The sequence below is a fragment of the Sceloporus occidentalis genome, unplaced genomic scaffold (assembly GCF_023333645.1).
Source record: "Sceloporus occidentalis isolate IW3139 unplaced genomic scaffold, rSceOcc1.0.p SCAF_3, whole genome shotgun sequence".
In the NCBI taxonomy this organism is placed as follows: domain Eukaryota; kingdom Metazoa; phylum Chordata; class Lepidosauria; order Squamata; family Phrynosomatidae; genus Sceloporus; species Sceloporus occidentalis.
The window spans coordinates 31,878,508-31,894,326 of record NW_028316983.1 but is presented as its reverse complement, the minus strand read 5'-3'; the positions used below and the strand labels follow the sequence as shown (position 1 = coordinate 31,894,326).

Here is a 15,819-nt window from a genome sequence, read left to right as displayed (position 1 = left end):
ACATAAGAGTTGAAAAATGGCATTACTATACTGACCTTTCGAGTCACTATCAACATGGAATTTTACTTTCTCATGGAGTGAATTTCTTCCCCCAAAAAGACAACATTGATTTTTTAATTATTTTTATTATTTTTTATTGTTTTGGAAGTTTTGAACAATCATATTCGGGAAGATAAGGGAATAGAAGGGGGTAAGATAAGGTGAGTTGAACTGAAGTTAAGGACCTTCACCGATGACCTGTTATTAACATTAGCCGACCCAGTAGATAATATAAACCAAGTTATGAGCAGGTTATGGTTTAGTGAGGTCTCTGGGCTGATTGATAGAAGGGCGGTATAAAAATAAAGCTTTTATTATTTATTTTTTAATAGGGATAAGACCTCGGTGCTGATGATGGATGTACCTAATGAGGAAAAAGTAAAAATAGTACAAAAACCAAATTTTCAAATTAGAAAAGAGGTTTGAACCTAGGGATAAACTTAAACATGTAGATCTTTTTTAAAAAAAGGTTAAATCAAAGTATAGCAAGACATGAAAAAAGATACCATACAATGGGAGAAATTACGGTTATCATGGTTGGGCAAGATCTCAGCCATAAAAATGACTGTGGCGAGTTACAAACCGCCCATTTGGGGCGGCCTGTAACTGGCCCTTTCCTCGCCAGATCGGGGCCCAGCCTCTGAGGCCCCGATCCACCGCTTTCTAGGCTGTGGGGAAGCGGCAAAAGGCCACTTCCCCGCAGCCTGGAAAGGGGTGTCCTTGGGGCTTCATGCCCCAAGGACACCCGACGGCGGTGGGGCTGCGGAGAAAGGGGCCACTCGGCCCCTTGCTCATTTTCGTTGCTGGCGCAGCCATGTAGAGGCTGCGCCAGCAACGCAAATCATGGAAGGAGCTCCGAAACGGAGCTCCTTCCGGGTCCACAGAAAGGGCACCCCAGGCGTCCTTGCGCGGCCTCACTACGTCACTTCCGCGCTGCCCTGTTTGGAGACGGCGCGGTCGTGACGTAGTCACGGCGGCCCCTGTGTGGAATGGGCACCGCCATTTTGTGCCTCCTGGGGACGTACTAGGGTTAGGTGCATGTGTAAGGCATGCACTTTCCCTAACCCTAGTACGTCCCCAGGACGCACTTTACATCCGTGCGGAACGGGCCTGTGTTGCCTAGAAGAATGTTTCTCTTTCAAAATATTTCCATCATTACAAAGGACAAACCATGTAAGACATGGCACAACACTAGATCAAAGTTTATCTGAAGTGGAAAAAGACCAAGGGTCTACCTAAAAATCTTATAGGATAGCATATGAAGAGAAGAGTTGTCGGTGCCAAATTTAAAGGTTTATTATGATACATGCTCCTTTGAGTGTCTATTAGATTAGTTAAAACTTGAGAATAAAAAACTGTTGTTGTTAGAAGGCTCAGATAATAGATTCAGCTGGCACAGCTATGGTCCATAGAGACTTCTCAAACCATTTTATCAGAAAATTTCTGATGAACCCGTGGCTAAAATATAGACCTATCCTTTGCACAAATCTGCCAAAATGGGTCTCCATACATGAAGCCTCCACAATAGAGAGTAAATGGTTAAAGGAAGATGGTCAACTAATAATAAATCTTTGGAACAGTTGCTGTTAGAAGGAGTTAATTGTAGATGGCTTCTCTATAGGCAATTATGGGAGACATTTCTCAAGGATAGTAATACAGTAGGGGTTGGACCCACCCATCTTAATTTTGAGAAGATTTTATTTTTGGAAAATCCACACAAGATTGCTCAATTTTATAAGTCCTTTTTACAACTTGAGATGGAAGAAGAAGTAATTAAAGAGTCAATGGTTAAGTGGACTCAGGACATAAAGCAGAGTATACAATTAGATCAGTGGAAGAAAAAACCATGGAATGTAAGGCTGAAGTATACTCTGTGCTATGACCTGAGGGGAGGGGATTAAAATGCTAAAGAGGTGGTATCTTACGTCAGCTAGACAAGCAAAAATATATAAAGGGGCTTCAGATAAAGTGTTGGAAGTGCAAAGAAGTGGGTACTTTCTACCATCTATGGTGGAATTGTCAATATGCTAAAAAATATTGGAAAGCAATGCAGAAAATCATCAAATGTAAAATAAGATTGGAGCCCAAAATTATACTTGCTTTAGTGTGTGAGAGAATGAAATGTTAGAAAATAAATCTGGAAAGGTGTTATTTTATGTAACTACAGGGGCAAGCCAATTATTTGCTAGCAGATGGGGAAAAAAGGAAGAAAAAAGAATATCCAAATGCTACAGAAAAATAAACTATTAGATTTTGTGGAAGCCAATAAGATCACTTCTATATTAAGAGGAGAAAAATTTTAAAAACTGGGAGCCAGTAGTAAATTTTATATTAGAAGAAAGAGGGGATAAAGGTGCATTGGAATAAGTAAAGAGTTGGAAACTGGTTCTTAGTTCATGAATAGTGGAAGTTAATTTTAGACTTCATATAAAGCGGGAAAAGGTGACCAATGAGTTTAAAAAATGCCAACATATGATTCAGGAAGCCAATTTTATAGTTGTCTATGTAATGTAAAGATTTCTGTTGTTTTTCTCTTTTTGTCTGTTTTGTAAAGATTGTCTGTTTAGTCTTTGTTTAAGTATGGTATGATGTGTTGTGAATTTGTTTTATGTTATAGAAATCACTAATAAAAAAGACAACACTGAAACAATTGTTTGCAGAAGTTTTTAAAGAATGCAGTTCTGCTTTCATGTTGTCTTTTAAAGCTAAATTTGCACTGTCCACAGTAGAAATTGAACTGATGTTTGCAATCTTTATTACAGTACTTCTTTGGGCCTAAGCTCTTATCGTGAAACACAAGGATGTGCAATAAATTGTTTGTAGGATCATTATTCTGGCTCTGTACAAAACAAATGAACTCTGAATTGGGATGTATTTGAATCCCTTGTCTCTGAAGTAAGAAGAGTAGACTGGCTGAAGTGCTATCTGTAGGATATGATGCAATCTTTAAAAAGAATTCTCACAGAGTATGTTCTGTGTTCTAGGTAAAGTCATGAAGCTCAGTCCCAAAGCAGAAGAAGTGGCAACATTCTTTGCAAAAATGCTTGATCATGAATACACTACGAAGGACATCTTCAGGAAAAACTTCTTTAAAGACTGGAGAAAGGTATGGTTGACATCATGGAAGTAAGGGACTTGGTTCCAACAGAGAATTGATACAAATGGGAAATTGACTGGCAATGGTGAAAAGGGATAGGAAAAAAAATGTTAGAAGGTATGTAGCCAGATGTCTCACTTTCTAAGGGTATAGGAGAGATGTGAGGAGAGAGATGAGGAAGCCCAAGCAAGAGATTTTGTTGCAGTTTGGAGTTTGAGAATATGATTGTATTAAATCAGCTCCTCTCTGTGTGAACAAAGAATCCCTCTGCAATGTTTGAGCTGTGAGGGGAAGGAGGGAGAGAGAATTGAGAGAGAATGGTTACACTGTGTGTATTTTGTAGTTTTAGAAATGCATATTGCATAATTATAGTCCTATCATAGTAAACTTTGTGCTTGTCAGTTGTTCATATTTGTTAAGCAGAAGTTTTAGTTCTTAAAGAAATCCTAGGATGCTTAAGATTAACTCCCAGGTACAGTCTTATTGGCAAGTAAAAATAGTTATGCATCTGTGCCAAGATTTAAGCAATCAGAACTTCAAAGAGACCTAAGGAGACATCTTGTCTGCCACCCAATGTTCTTCATATCCCAAAATCAAGAAGTATGATGAAAGCTGCCAGTCACATCAGCAGTTTTACCAGATTCACCGATGATGGCATTGCTGGCTCATGTTTTGATTAAACTGGAAAGGTTTAGCCCTAGCTTGGCTCTGGAACTGGTTTGCACTGCCTCTCTGAGATGGATAACAGTTTGGAAATGTGAAGTACATTTCTATCAGAAGCATGTTCTAGTTAGGCTAGATCAGGAACGTTTTTCTCACTGATATCAACATAAGTGGTAAAAAATATTCACTTTGTTGGCACAGGCTAAGGCTGCCCAGGTAAACCAGGGATTGGCAAGTTAGCTGCTCATTCTCTTATGTAATGTGGAATATTATTAGAATTGTTCAGTGATTAAACTATGACCCTGAAGTTTTAGGGTAAGATTTCCGGAAGTAGTGAAATGTGCTGGGCAACCTTGGGCAACTAGGAGCTCTCAGATTTGCCTACCTTTTGAGTTTGTTCTGCAGATAAAATGGGTGGAAGAACCATAGAGTTGAAAAGCATTTTCTGAACCATTAGGTCCAACCCACCGCTTAGTGCAGGATCTCCAGCTAGAATATTCCAGCAAGTAGCTGTCCAGCCTCTTTTTGAAGGCATCCAGAGAAGGAGACCTCATCACTTCTCTAGGCAACTGGTTCCATTGCCGACCATTCCCACTGTCAAGAAGTTCCTTCCAATGTTCAATCAAAATCTACCCCCCTTTAACTTATAAGCATCAGACCTAGTTCTACCCTCTGCCCCCTCTTCTTTGTGGCAGTCCTTGAGGTATTTAAAGAGTGTGATCACTTCTCACTCTCTTCTCTTTATCAGCTGAAATGTGAATGTGCACAGCTTCTTCAGCCTCTCATTATATGATTTGTTCTCCATTACTATTATTGTGCAAGTTGCATATCCCTTAAATCACCTCCAATTTGTCTATATCCTTCTTAAAATGAGTTATCCAGAAATGAACACAGTACCTGACCAGCACAGAACATAGTGGGACTATTACTTCTCTCAGCTTGGAAACTATGGTTCTGTTAAAGCAGACTAAGATATCTTTTCATTCTTTGCTGCAGGTGGGACATGTTCTATTTATGATCAACAATAATGCCAAGGTCCTTTTCACGTGTAGCCCTGCTGAACCAAGGATCCCCCATCCTACTAAAACTTTTTTCATGGGTGCCTGAGATAGTGACACCTTTGCTTTCTGATGGTTCAGTGAATATTTGTTTTTATAATGCTATTTTAATATTTAAACATCACCTATTATTAGGGGTGTGTTTGTTATGAATGCTTGCTTTATCATGATATTTTAACATGTTTTATATATATTGTGTTGCCTAATGGCCTGTGGGCTGAAAGAAAGGTATGGTTGTTGTTTTTGTTGTTGTTGGATGGTACAGTGTACACAAATTTTTCATGTACAATTTTTTTTTAATTGTATAAAATTAGCTTCAGGATGTATTTCTAAGGTATATATGAAACATAGTTGAATTCTATGTTTAGACTTGGGTCCCATCTCCAAGATATCTCATATATGAAAATAGAGGTATTCCAAAATCCAGCAAAAAAAATCTGAAACACCCCTCATCCCAAGCATTTTCAGTAAGAGGGACTCAGCCTGTAATTACAGCGCAGTTTTCTAGTTCATCAAGTTCTTTTGAAATTCTGTTCCCCTCTTTAGTGTGCTAGTTACCTCTCCCAGTTCTGTGTTATCCACAAATTTGATAAGGATTCCCTCTACTGCATCATTGAGATCACTGATAAACATATTGAAGAATGTTAGTCCCAGGACAGGACCCAGCTGCTCTCCACTTGAGACCTCCTTCCAATTTGAAGTACACCCACTGATATCCACTCTTTGAGTATGGTTTTCTAACCAACTGGATCCATCTATTCCATAATTAGGCAGTTAGCTAATCAGAATATAACTGGGAACCTTAATAAATGCTTTACTAAAATCCAGGTAAATGAAAGCCATGGCATTCCCACCATTTATCATTTAGCGACACAATTTAAAAAAAAGATGTAAAGTTACTTTGGCAGGATATGTTCTTGACAAATTCACGCGGGCTCCTACTAATCTCTAGATTGTCTACAAACAGACTTATGCATAATCCATTAGCATCTTTCCTGATACCGAGGTCAGGTTGACTGGCCTGTAATCTCCTGGATCATCTTTTTTGCCTCTTTTGAAGAGAGGGACAATGTTTGCTTGTCTCCAGTCCTCTGGCACCTCACCCATTCTTCAAGATTTCTCAGAAATGATGGGAAGTGGTTCTGCAACTATGTCAGCAAGTTCCTTCAATACACTGGGATACAGTTCAAATCTGGCCCTGCAGATTTGAATTTATTTAACTACCGTATATACTTGACTATAAGTCGATCTCATGTATAAATCAAGGGCAGGTTTTGAGGCCAAATTATGGATTTTGACATGACCTGTGGATGTCAGGGGTAAAACTTACGGGCGTGTAACAAAGAATCTAAAGCAGTGATGGCGAACCTTTTTGGTTCGCCGTGCCGGGGGCAGAGTTTCCACCCTCCGGGGATGGGGCCTCTGGGGCAGGGCTTTTCCCACGCCCTTTCCCGGCCTCTAGCTGTCTCTGAGAGACAGCTAGAAGTCGGGGGGGAATTGGGGGAGGGATGACAGGCGCCGCCTGCTCCTCCTGCCCTTCCCTTGGCCTCCAGCTGTCTCTCAGAGACAGCTGGGGACCAGTAAGGGCCCGTGGGGGGCAGGAGGAGGAGGCCTGTGGCCCTTGCTCCTCTCTGAGGGGCTTCGTTTGACCTGAGGAGTCCTTTGGAGCGGAGTCCTGCAGGGAGGAGGAGGAGGCCCACGGCCCCTGCTCCTTTCTGAAGGGCTTTGTCAGACCTGAGGTGTCCTCTGAAGGACACCTCAGGTCTAGTGAAGCCCCGTGGGGAGAAGGAGAAAGTGTCCGCCCACCCTCTCCTCCCTGGTCCTTTCCTCCGAACGAACGGGCTCCAAGGGGTGAATGGGTTCCAAGGGGCCCGTTTGTGCCGAGGAAAGTGAAGCCGGGAGGGAAGAGGGCTGGTAGGAGGAGCCAGATGCGCGCACCTCTGGCTCCTTCTTCCGAGCGCCATTTTCTGGCTTCCCACGACAGCAGGAGGCCCGAAAATGGCAGGGAGGAAGCAGAATGGGCACGCCTCTTCCGCCTTCTCCCTTACCCCGTGCCTGGCAAAATGGTGTCATGTGGCACGTGTGCCGTAGGTTCACGATCACGGATCTAAAGGATGGGGCAAAGGAAAACAATGCCAAAAAACTTACAGAATTGTTTATAGTAAAGGCTAGCAGGATAAATGAATAGAGTGGGATCAGTGCTTCCGGAACAGATTACACTCTTGCCCTTCACCAAGGGATGGTTCCTTTTTTAAATAAGAGTTAAAGTAAAGTACTTACATTGACTTGTGGCTAAGTCAACTCAGGTTTTTTGGGTCCATTTTTGATAAAATTTCTAAACTAGTATATACAGTAGGTGATTACTGACTAACTCCTTGTCAATCTTGATTTGCAACCTGGATTTCTTAACAAGGTCTCATGGGAGCATACAGTCCTCTTGGGAAAAAACTGAAACAAAATTGGTATTGAGCAGTTCTGTCTTCATTGTGATCTATTCGCATTTTACCATCCTTGCTGAGCAGCAATTCGTAGTCACTTTTTTAAAAAAACAACACCTCACTTTTGTTGTTCCTTGTTTGACTAATCAGTCTCAGCTCACATTATTATTATTATTATTATTATTATTATTATTATTATTATTTATGGTATTTATACCCCGCCCTTCAGCCCTAAAGGATAGAGTTTTACCTTATACTATTCCTGCAAGCTTGGGCTACACATCTGTTTTTTTACTTGATTATTTGTTCTTCCTTCCATTCTTTAACAGATGCTGTTTTTTTTCCTTTTAACTTCTTCCTCAAGTTTTACTATGTAGCCAATTTGGCTTTTCAGATGTTTCCCATTTTCTGCTGCCATGGAATTGTTTATGATTGTGCTATTTAGTAGTTCATTTTTCATGAAATCCCACCCATGTTGTGTGTGTTTTTCCTTTAGCATCTCTTGCCATGGAATTCTGCCAGATATTTTCCTAAGCTTGATCAATCATCCTTTCTGCAATCCAGGATTCATGTTTGACTATGTTCTTCATTGGCCTATGTCACAGTTATGCATTTTAGCATTATGTGCTCACTTCCTCCTACAATACCAACTGCTTTGATTTCAGTGACCAGCTCTTTCCTATTGGTTAGGTTACTGATCCCCATGTTTCTTCCTCCATCTTTTGAAAAAAGAAACTCTGCAAGGCACAGCAAGAATACCAAGAATAGCTAGTCACCAAGAAGATATCAGGATAATTGTAGTCACCTATAACTACCAGTTTTTGCTTCTTGGAGATGCCTGAAATTTATTTCAGAACCACGTCACCTTGGTTTGGTGGCCAGTAGTAAATTCCCACCACAGTGTTGTTTTTATTTAGTCTCCATTTATTTTTATCCAGTTGCTCTCCAGTCTGACCACACATGGATTTCTGTACAAGTGAATTTGTCTTTTACATACAATGTTACTACCTCTCCTTTTCTTCCCCATCTATTCTTTTTGAACTGATCCTTCAATGGATATATTCCAAACAAGGGAGTCATCAGATCCAGTCTCATATTGTTATATCAAGCTCATATTGTTTATTTCCCAAACTCTCCCACTACTCATCCTTGTATTCAGACACATCTTCAAGCTTTTATCTCCACTCCTACCCCATCCCAGGAATTAGTTTAAAGCCCTGTTGAACAGATTAACCATGTTTTTACTAAAGATGTTCTTCCTAGTCTTTGTGAGGCATACCTAGCTGTAGCAAGTAGTCCTTTGTCTAAGAAGTAAAGAAGGCAAACCTTCCCCATTGACAACATCTGTGTAGCCAGTCATTCACTTGCAGTATCCTCTGCCTCTGTTTACTTTTCTATCTTTCACTGGTAGAATTGGCAAGAATACCACCTGTCCTCTAAACTCATCACTTTCCGGCCCAAGGCTTCATAGTCCAAGGTGATCTGCTCAAAAATTTATTTTTTTGCAGTTCATTAGTGCCCACATAAACAGCTTCATTTATATACCACTTCATACTGAACTAACAGTGTCTAAGCAGTTTACAATTGTAAGCTAATTGCCCCCAACAATCTGAGTACTCATTTTAGTGACCTCGGAAAGGTGGACGCCTGAGTCAACCTTGAAGCCCTTTCGCTGGTATTGAACTCGCAACCTTATGGTTTTGAGTGAGTGGCTGCAGTACAGACATTTAATGACTGCACCACCAGGGCTTCTTAATGAAACATGAAACAGAATAAAAGGGATGCTGGTCTGTGTTCTTGAAGAACTTTGGCAACTTGTCAGTGACATCCTGAATACACACATCAGGAAGACCGCACAGTTCCCGATTCATTTTGTCTGGCTGGCAGATAGTTTCCTATGTAACCATGACAAATTAATCATCTACCACCAGCACCATTCTTTTCATCTTGTTATGCTTGGTGGTTAGTTTGGTTCTTCCCTTGGTATGCAGTGTCTCTTGTTGTCTCTTGTTGCTGGTCTCCTGTTTGGACCTCTTTACCACCATTATTTTCAAGAATATACAGGAAATGGTTGCTTAGTTGGAGTGGTTCTGAATAGCTTGGACATTGTCATCCATTCTTATACACGGATTTTTTATACATGCATTCAAGCATACATAGTTTGAAAACGTTCAAAAAAAGTATAAATTTCAAATAAAAGAGAGCTGACATCTGGCATCCCTCATGGCGCCATCCTGTCCCCCATGCTATTTAACATTTACATGAAGCCGCTGGGCGAGATCATCCGGAGACATGGGGCACGGTGTTATCAGTACGCTGATGACACCCAAATTTATTTCTCTATGTCCCCGACTGCTGCAGTGGCTAAGGATGGCATTTCTCCTCTAACTGCCTGTCTTGAGTCGGTAATGAGGGAAAGCAAACTCCAGGTGAATCCAGAGAAAACAGAGGTGCTTGCGATAGGGACCCCTGGTCCAGGGATGTAGATTTGTCCACCAGTCCTGGACAAGGTCACACTTCCCCTAAAAGACGAAGTTCTCAGTTTGGGAGTACTCCTGGACTCATCTCTACAGCTGTCATCTCAGGTGGAGGTGGTGGCCAGGAATGCATGGTACCAACTTCGGTTGATACTCCAACTGCTCCCCTACCTGGCCCAGAGGAACCTTGAAACAGTGGTACATGCTCTGATGACCTCTCGTTTAGATTTCTGTAATGTGCTCCACATGGGGCTACCTTTGTACTAAGTTCAGAAGCTTCCATTGATACAAAACGCTGCTGCCAGATTGGTCACAGGTACATCCAGATCTGACCATATTACTCCAATACTAAAATCATTACACTGGCTGCCGATCAGCTTCCGGGCCCAATACAAAGTGTTGGTTATTACCTTTAAAGTCCTACATGGCTTAGGCCCAAGTTACTTGAGGGAACGCCTCTCCCTACACAATCCACCCCGCATTCTCAGAACATCTGGGATGAAATTATTGGAACATACAAAGACCAGACTAATCACAACTTCCCACAAAGCATTCACAGCCATGGCCCCCACACTTTGGAATAACTTACTGGAAGAGATTCGTCTCATCACCACCTTAGAAGCCTTTAAGAAGGCACTTAAGATGGATCTCTTCCAGCGAGCCTATCCACCTAATCTTTTATCGTGGATCTTACAGAATTTTCTACACCTGATTCAATAGTACAGACACAGACAACGACTTGGCTATGTTAATGCTTTTACTGTATTTTGCAATGTTTTTATTGATTATTTTATGTAGTATGGTATTGTGTAAATGTATTGTTTGATTTTATCGGTTGTAATCCCGCCTCGATCCGCAGGGAGAGGAGAGAAATATAAATACATTTATTATTATTATTATTATTATTATTATTATTATTAAATATCAAACCTTGATTTTCCAGTTTCTATAGAGGACACCATTTTGCTATGTCATTATATTTAATGGGACTTGAGCATACATGGATTTTGTTATACACGGGGGTTCTTGGAACAAGGGTCCACTGTACATAATGTACTGTACATAATGGTTGGCATCCTGTGCACTTTGATGTTAAAATAGAGTCATGGGATAATGTGGTCCATCGTAGGCAGTATCTGGAGATAATTTGGGGGAGCTATGAAGAATTTCCAGAATGCAGGCATTTGGCTTTTTTTCAATCCAGCTTTCTCCCTCCAAGCACCTTTTCCATTCTCTGTTGTTCGTCTCGTGTCTTTCCAGAAAGGAATCCAAGTGCAGGATTTCAGAGCATCTTACAAATACCTTTAACAGCAATGTATTTGGTATGGTATACAGGAGAGACTTCAAACTTCATACCTCTTTGGTCTAGAATGTAATTGAGGTTATGTCTTTAAATGATGCAGTGTTGCAGTGAAGAATACCTTCTAATTTATGCATTTTGTTTGGCCTACTAAGAGTATCACTGTTTTTGTAGATTTTGGATGTACAGTTATCCCTCCATATTTGCGGATTTGATATTTGCGGATTTGATTATTCACGGATTTGATTAATAGGTTCTCTCTAGGAATATCTAGGTCCTCCAGTGCAAATCTATGGTCAACTTTAACTAAAAGTTGCACTGAAAGACCTAGAGATTCCTAGAGAGGATACACTACTAGGCATTTGTGGTCAGTGTCTCTCAGACGTTGGCCACAGAGTTGCCCTAGAGGACCTAGAGATTCCTAGAAAGGTGTCCTCTCAGTAAAAACATGGTGTTTTTGTTACTTGCGGTTTTTCCATATTCACTGGGGTCTTGTGCCCCTAACCCTAGCGAATATGGAGGGACAACTGTATACAACTTACACTGCTGCCACTGGATATGCTTGTGATTTCATATGTTTAAGAATGAAAGACGCATCAGTGACACTCCAGTTCTCCATCTGGCTTCTTCTAGGATTGGTTTTTTCTTCAACCTGACTGTTCTTATTGGTATTTGTAGCATCCAGACTAATCTTCCTGTTACTGAGGTTCAAATACAGTTTTTTTTTCTAATATTGCTTAAAAGATCTCATTGTCTTCTTGTAGGAAATGACTCCAGAAGAAAAGAGTACCATCACCAGCCTCAGCAAGTGTGACTTCACCCATATGAGTCAGTATTTCAAAGCTCAATCAGAAGCCAGAAAACAGATGACCAAGGAGGAGAAACAGGTATCTTAATTTAGAAGTTAACTTTTAAAGTCTTTTAAATGTTTGGAAGCTGAAAACAGGTTAAAACTAGAATCCTTTCTAATTATACCACAATTGGAACCCCATGGTCCCTGCAGTCATCTTTACCTCAGCTTCATTCAGCAACTGAAACATCTGGTTTGGCAAATACATGCATCTTTCGAAGGCACTGCTTCCCAGAAAATTCTAGGGCTGGTCATTGGTCAAGCTGACTAGGGTTTCTAGGAGATGAAGTTAGAAAATACCTGAGGACCCAAATTTGGGATCCTTGGGTCTAAGGGGCTAAACAGACTGCTCCTTTGCGCCACCTTCTGGGGAGCTTAGGAGTACAGTGTTCACAAGAAGCATGCCCTCAAGACAGCTGGAAGGCGGCTTCATGCCGCCTGGCTGCCCACACATTGGCCAACTTCCAGGCATTCTAGCAGCATGCTGTTTAGAAGCCACATGCCACTGGAGTGCCTTAAAACTGGCTGCCAGTTGCAGCGTGGCCAAAAAGCTGGCTTTTTGCCAGCACAAAAAGGAGCAGCTGTTTGCCATTTCTTTTTTTGGCTGGCATGACGTGTGGTTGCCGCAAGCTCAGTCTGGCTTTGTCAGGGGCGGCCTGTTTCGCCCCTAAACCTTCAGGCAGGAGTTGGAAAGAATTGGTCCTCTATTTGTTCTGGAGTGCTGTTTTTATAATCCATTGACATTAGCCATATTGAGTGGGGCTTCTGAGAACTGAACTCCAAAAACATGTGGTGAATGAAAAGTTCTGCACTTGCAGTTCTAGGGGATGAAAATGTTTGGTCCTGATTCACATAGTTATTTTTCTTTAAATTTTGTACTTTTTCTTGATATCACAGGGAAAACTCAGCAGAAACCTTAACAAGTAGTCTTTCTTTAATCTTGGGATTATATAAAAGAACTTTAAATCCATTTCACTTCTCTTCTGTGGTTCTCTGACTAATAATAATAATAATTTTTATTTATATTTTCTCACCTCTCCCAGATGGATTGAGGTGGGATCACAACCTGGTATAAAATACAATACAAAATGAAGTACAGCAATTCAATTAAATATGTGAAAATTGACAATTAAAAACTGAGTAACACAAAGCGACAGTGGAGCAAGGATGTTCTCATCCTATTCAAGGAGGTGGATCTATGTCTTACATGAAGTCAGGTGGATATGCTCGCTGGAAGAGCTCCGTATTAACCGCCTTCCTGAAAGTTTCCAGGGAGGTAGTAAGACAGATCTCTTCTGGGAGACTGTTCCTCAGTCTTGGAGCAGCTATAGTAAAGGCTCTTTGGGAAGTTGAAACAAATTTGGTTGTTGTTAATTCAAGCAGATTCTTCTAAGAGTGCAGGGTGGATTGTATAGGGAGATGCGTTCCTGCAAGTAACTCGGGCCCGAGCCATGTAGGGCTTTAAATCAACACTTGTATTGTGCCCGGAAGCAAATTGGGAGCCAATGAAGGTCTTTTAAAACTGGTGTTATGTGTTATCTTTCAGTTTGTTATATATCATAAAAGCGTGCCAGCCACCTTTCTTATTATGACCTTCTAGTGTCAATACCCTCTCCTTTACCAATTTAACCCAGTCAGATATCCATACTAGTCCACAAGAAAAATAGTATAGCTTTAAGTTCGGTATTCAGAGTCCTCCTCTTAGTTTCGAATCTGTTAATAGTTTCCATTTTATTCTTGGCTTTTTCCCAGCCCATACGAATGTGACTAATTCTCTTCTCCATTCCTCAAAACATTTATAATTTACTATTATAGGAAGACTTTGAAATAGAAATATAAACCTAGGCAATAAATCCATTTTAATGACTGCAATTCTTCCTGATAAGGTTAATTGTACTTTGGACCATCTCTCCATTTCCCTCTTCATTTCCTTCCACTTTTGTTTGTAATTGTTTTCAAACAGATCTCAATTTCTTTTTGTGACCCATATGCCAAGATATTTTACCTTGCCTGAGATCTTATTTAGCTCTTTTTCCTCTTTTTTTGGTCATATTTTTTACTATCATTACAGTTTTTTTCTTTATTAATTTTAAAACCCGCTAGAGTTCCAAATTCCTCTAATATATTTATCACTTTCTCTATTGTATTCAAAGGGTCTTCCAGAAATATTACAACATCATCCGCATATGCCATCAGTTTATAAACCTGATTTTTAATTTTTGTTCCTAGTATTTTTTCATTTTCTCTTATTTTATTGGTGAGCACTTCCAACAACATTATAAACCACAGAGGGGACAGGGGACACCCCTGTCTAGTCCCTTTCTCAATTTCTACCGCATTCTTTCCCCCCCCATTTATTAGTATGTGCGCAGTTTGCTCTTTATAAATTAGATCTATCCATCCTAGGAAATTTCCCCCATTTGACTCTTTCTTAAAACTTCTTTCATGAATTCCCATTTTATATTATCGAATGCCTTTTCGGCATCTGCAAATATCAGCGCAACTTTCTTTTCCTTGTGGCTTTCGTAATATTCCAATACATCAAATAAGGTTCTATGATTATCTTTTAGATGTCTGCCTGATAAGAATTCATTTTGGTCTGGATGTATTATATCACAGAGCACTTTTTTTAACCTGTCTGCTAGGATTGCCGCTAAGATTTTATAGTCATTATTCAACAGCGCTATGGGTCTGTAGTTCTTTGGATCTAGATCTTCTTTTCCTTCTTTTAAGATTAAAGAGATGTTCGCATCATCCCAGGATTCCGGTTTACCTTCAGTGATTTCCTAAATAGCTGTTTAAAATGTAAAAAGAAGTTCCATATAAAGATCCCAGAATGGACATCCCTACAGGAGGCTTTTTTTGGAAGACTTAAAAAAGGGGGAATGAATTGGCTAACATATAAACAACTGTTAGAAATGATCTAAATAGGAAATCAAGAATGAAAACAAGAGAAGAGCTAGAGAAAGAAGGAATAAAAATAGAATGGTTCTCCTATTTACAATTAGAACAAATATGGATTTGAAAACAGAAAGAATCGAAAAATCTGAAAATGAACTAGACAAAATAATGTTGGATAATGAAAGGAATAAGATAAAAAGATTCTATGAAATATTGCTGGAAAGAGCTAGAACAGGAAAGGATTAAAGAAACAATGATAAAATGAAGTCAGTTATTTAAATATCCGATTGAGCTTGAGGATTGGGAAAAATCATGGGAAAACACAAATAAATTCACATTAGCTCAAAATCTAAAAGAAAACTACTACAAAATGCTTTACATGTGGCATTTAACCCCGGTAAAAATGGCCAAGATATACAAAAATAGTAACAGAAAATGCAGGAAATGTGAATGCAAAGAAGGATCTTATTTCCACTTAAGGTGGAAATGCAATAGAGCTAAGACTTATTTGAAGAACACACATTTAATTATCAGTGAACTAACACAGACACAATTCCCAATGAAACCTGAAATGTATTTATTAAATATTACATCCATATTACACAGAGCAATAGGGAAAAAAACATTTAAGACTCATTCTCTATATGATAACATCAGCAAGAACAATCTATGCCCAAAAATGGAAGTCATAATCAATACCCATGATGGAAGAATGGATGCAGAAATTGTTAGATTTAAGAGAAGTGGATAGAATATCAAGAAAAATAACAGAAGAAGATAGTAGCAATATAGAGGATGAGTGGGATATGATACTGAAGTATTGGGGGGGGGGGGGGAGGAATCTAGAAAAACAAGCAGAGTAAGTAGTGACAAATTAAAATGTATACAGTAAATCAATTTGGAATTGGAATTGGAAAAGTGATACATGAAAAATAGAAGGGAAGGGGACAAAAATTGGGTTGCAAGAAAGCAAAAATAGCCAAACAGTGGTAAAAG

General features: G+C 39.8%; 1 protein-coding gene across 2 annotated transcripts in view; it reads left to right on the top strand.

The window, feature by feature from the left end:
- TOP1 (DNA topoisomerase I) overlaps positions 1 to 15,819 on the top strand; it is a 114,106-nt gene that overhangs the window by 74,706 nt on the left and 23,581 nt on the right. For both annotated transcript variants that reach the window (XM_089513983.1, XM_089513984.1), the window contains 2 exons: positions 3,024 to 3,145; positions 11,837 to 11,959. In XM_089513983.1, coding sequence (XP_089370109.1) covers positions 3,024 to 3,145; positions 11,837 to 11,959 — 245 coding nt within the window. The remainder of the gene's footprint in view (positions 1 to 3,023; positions 3,146 to 11,836; positions 11,960 to 15,819) is intronic.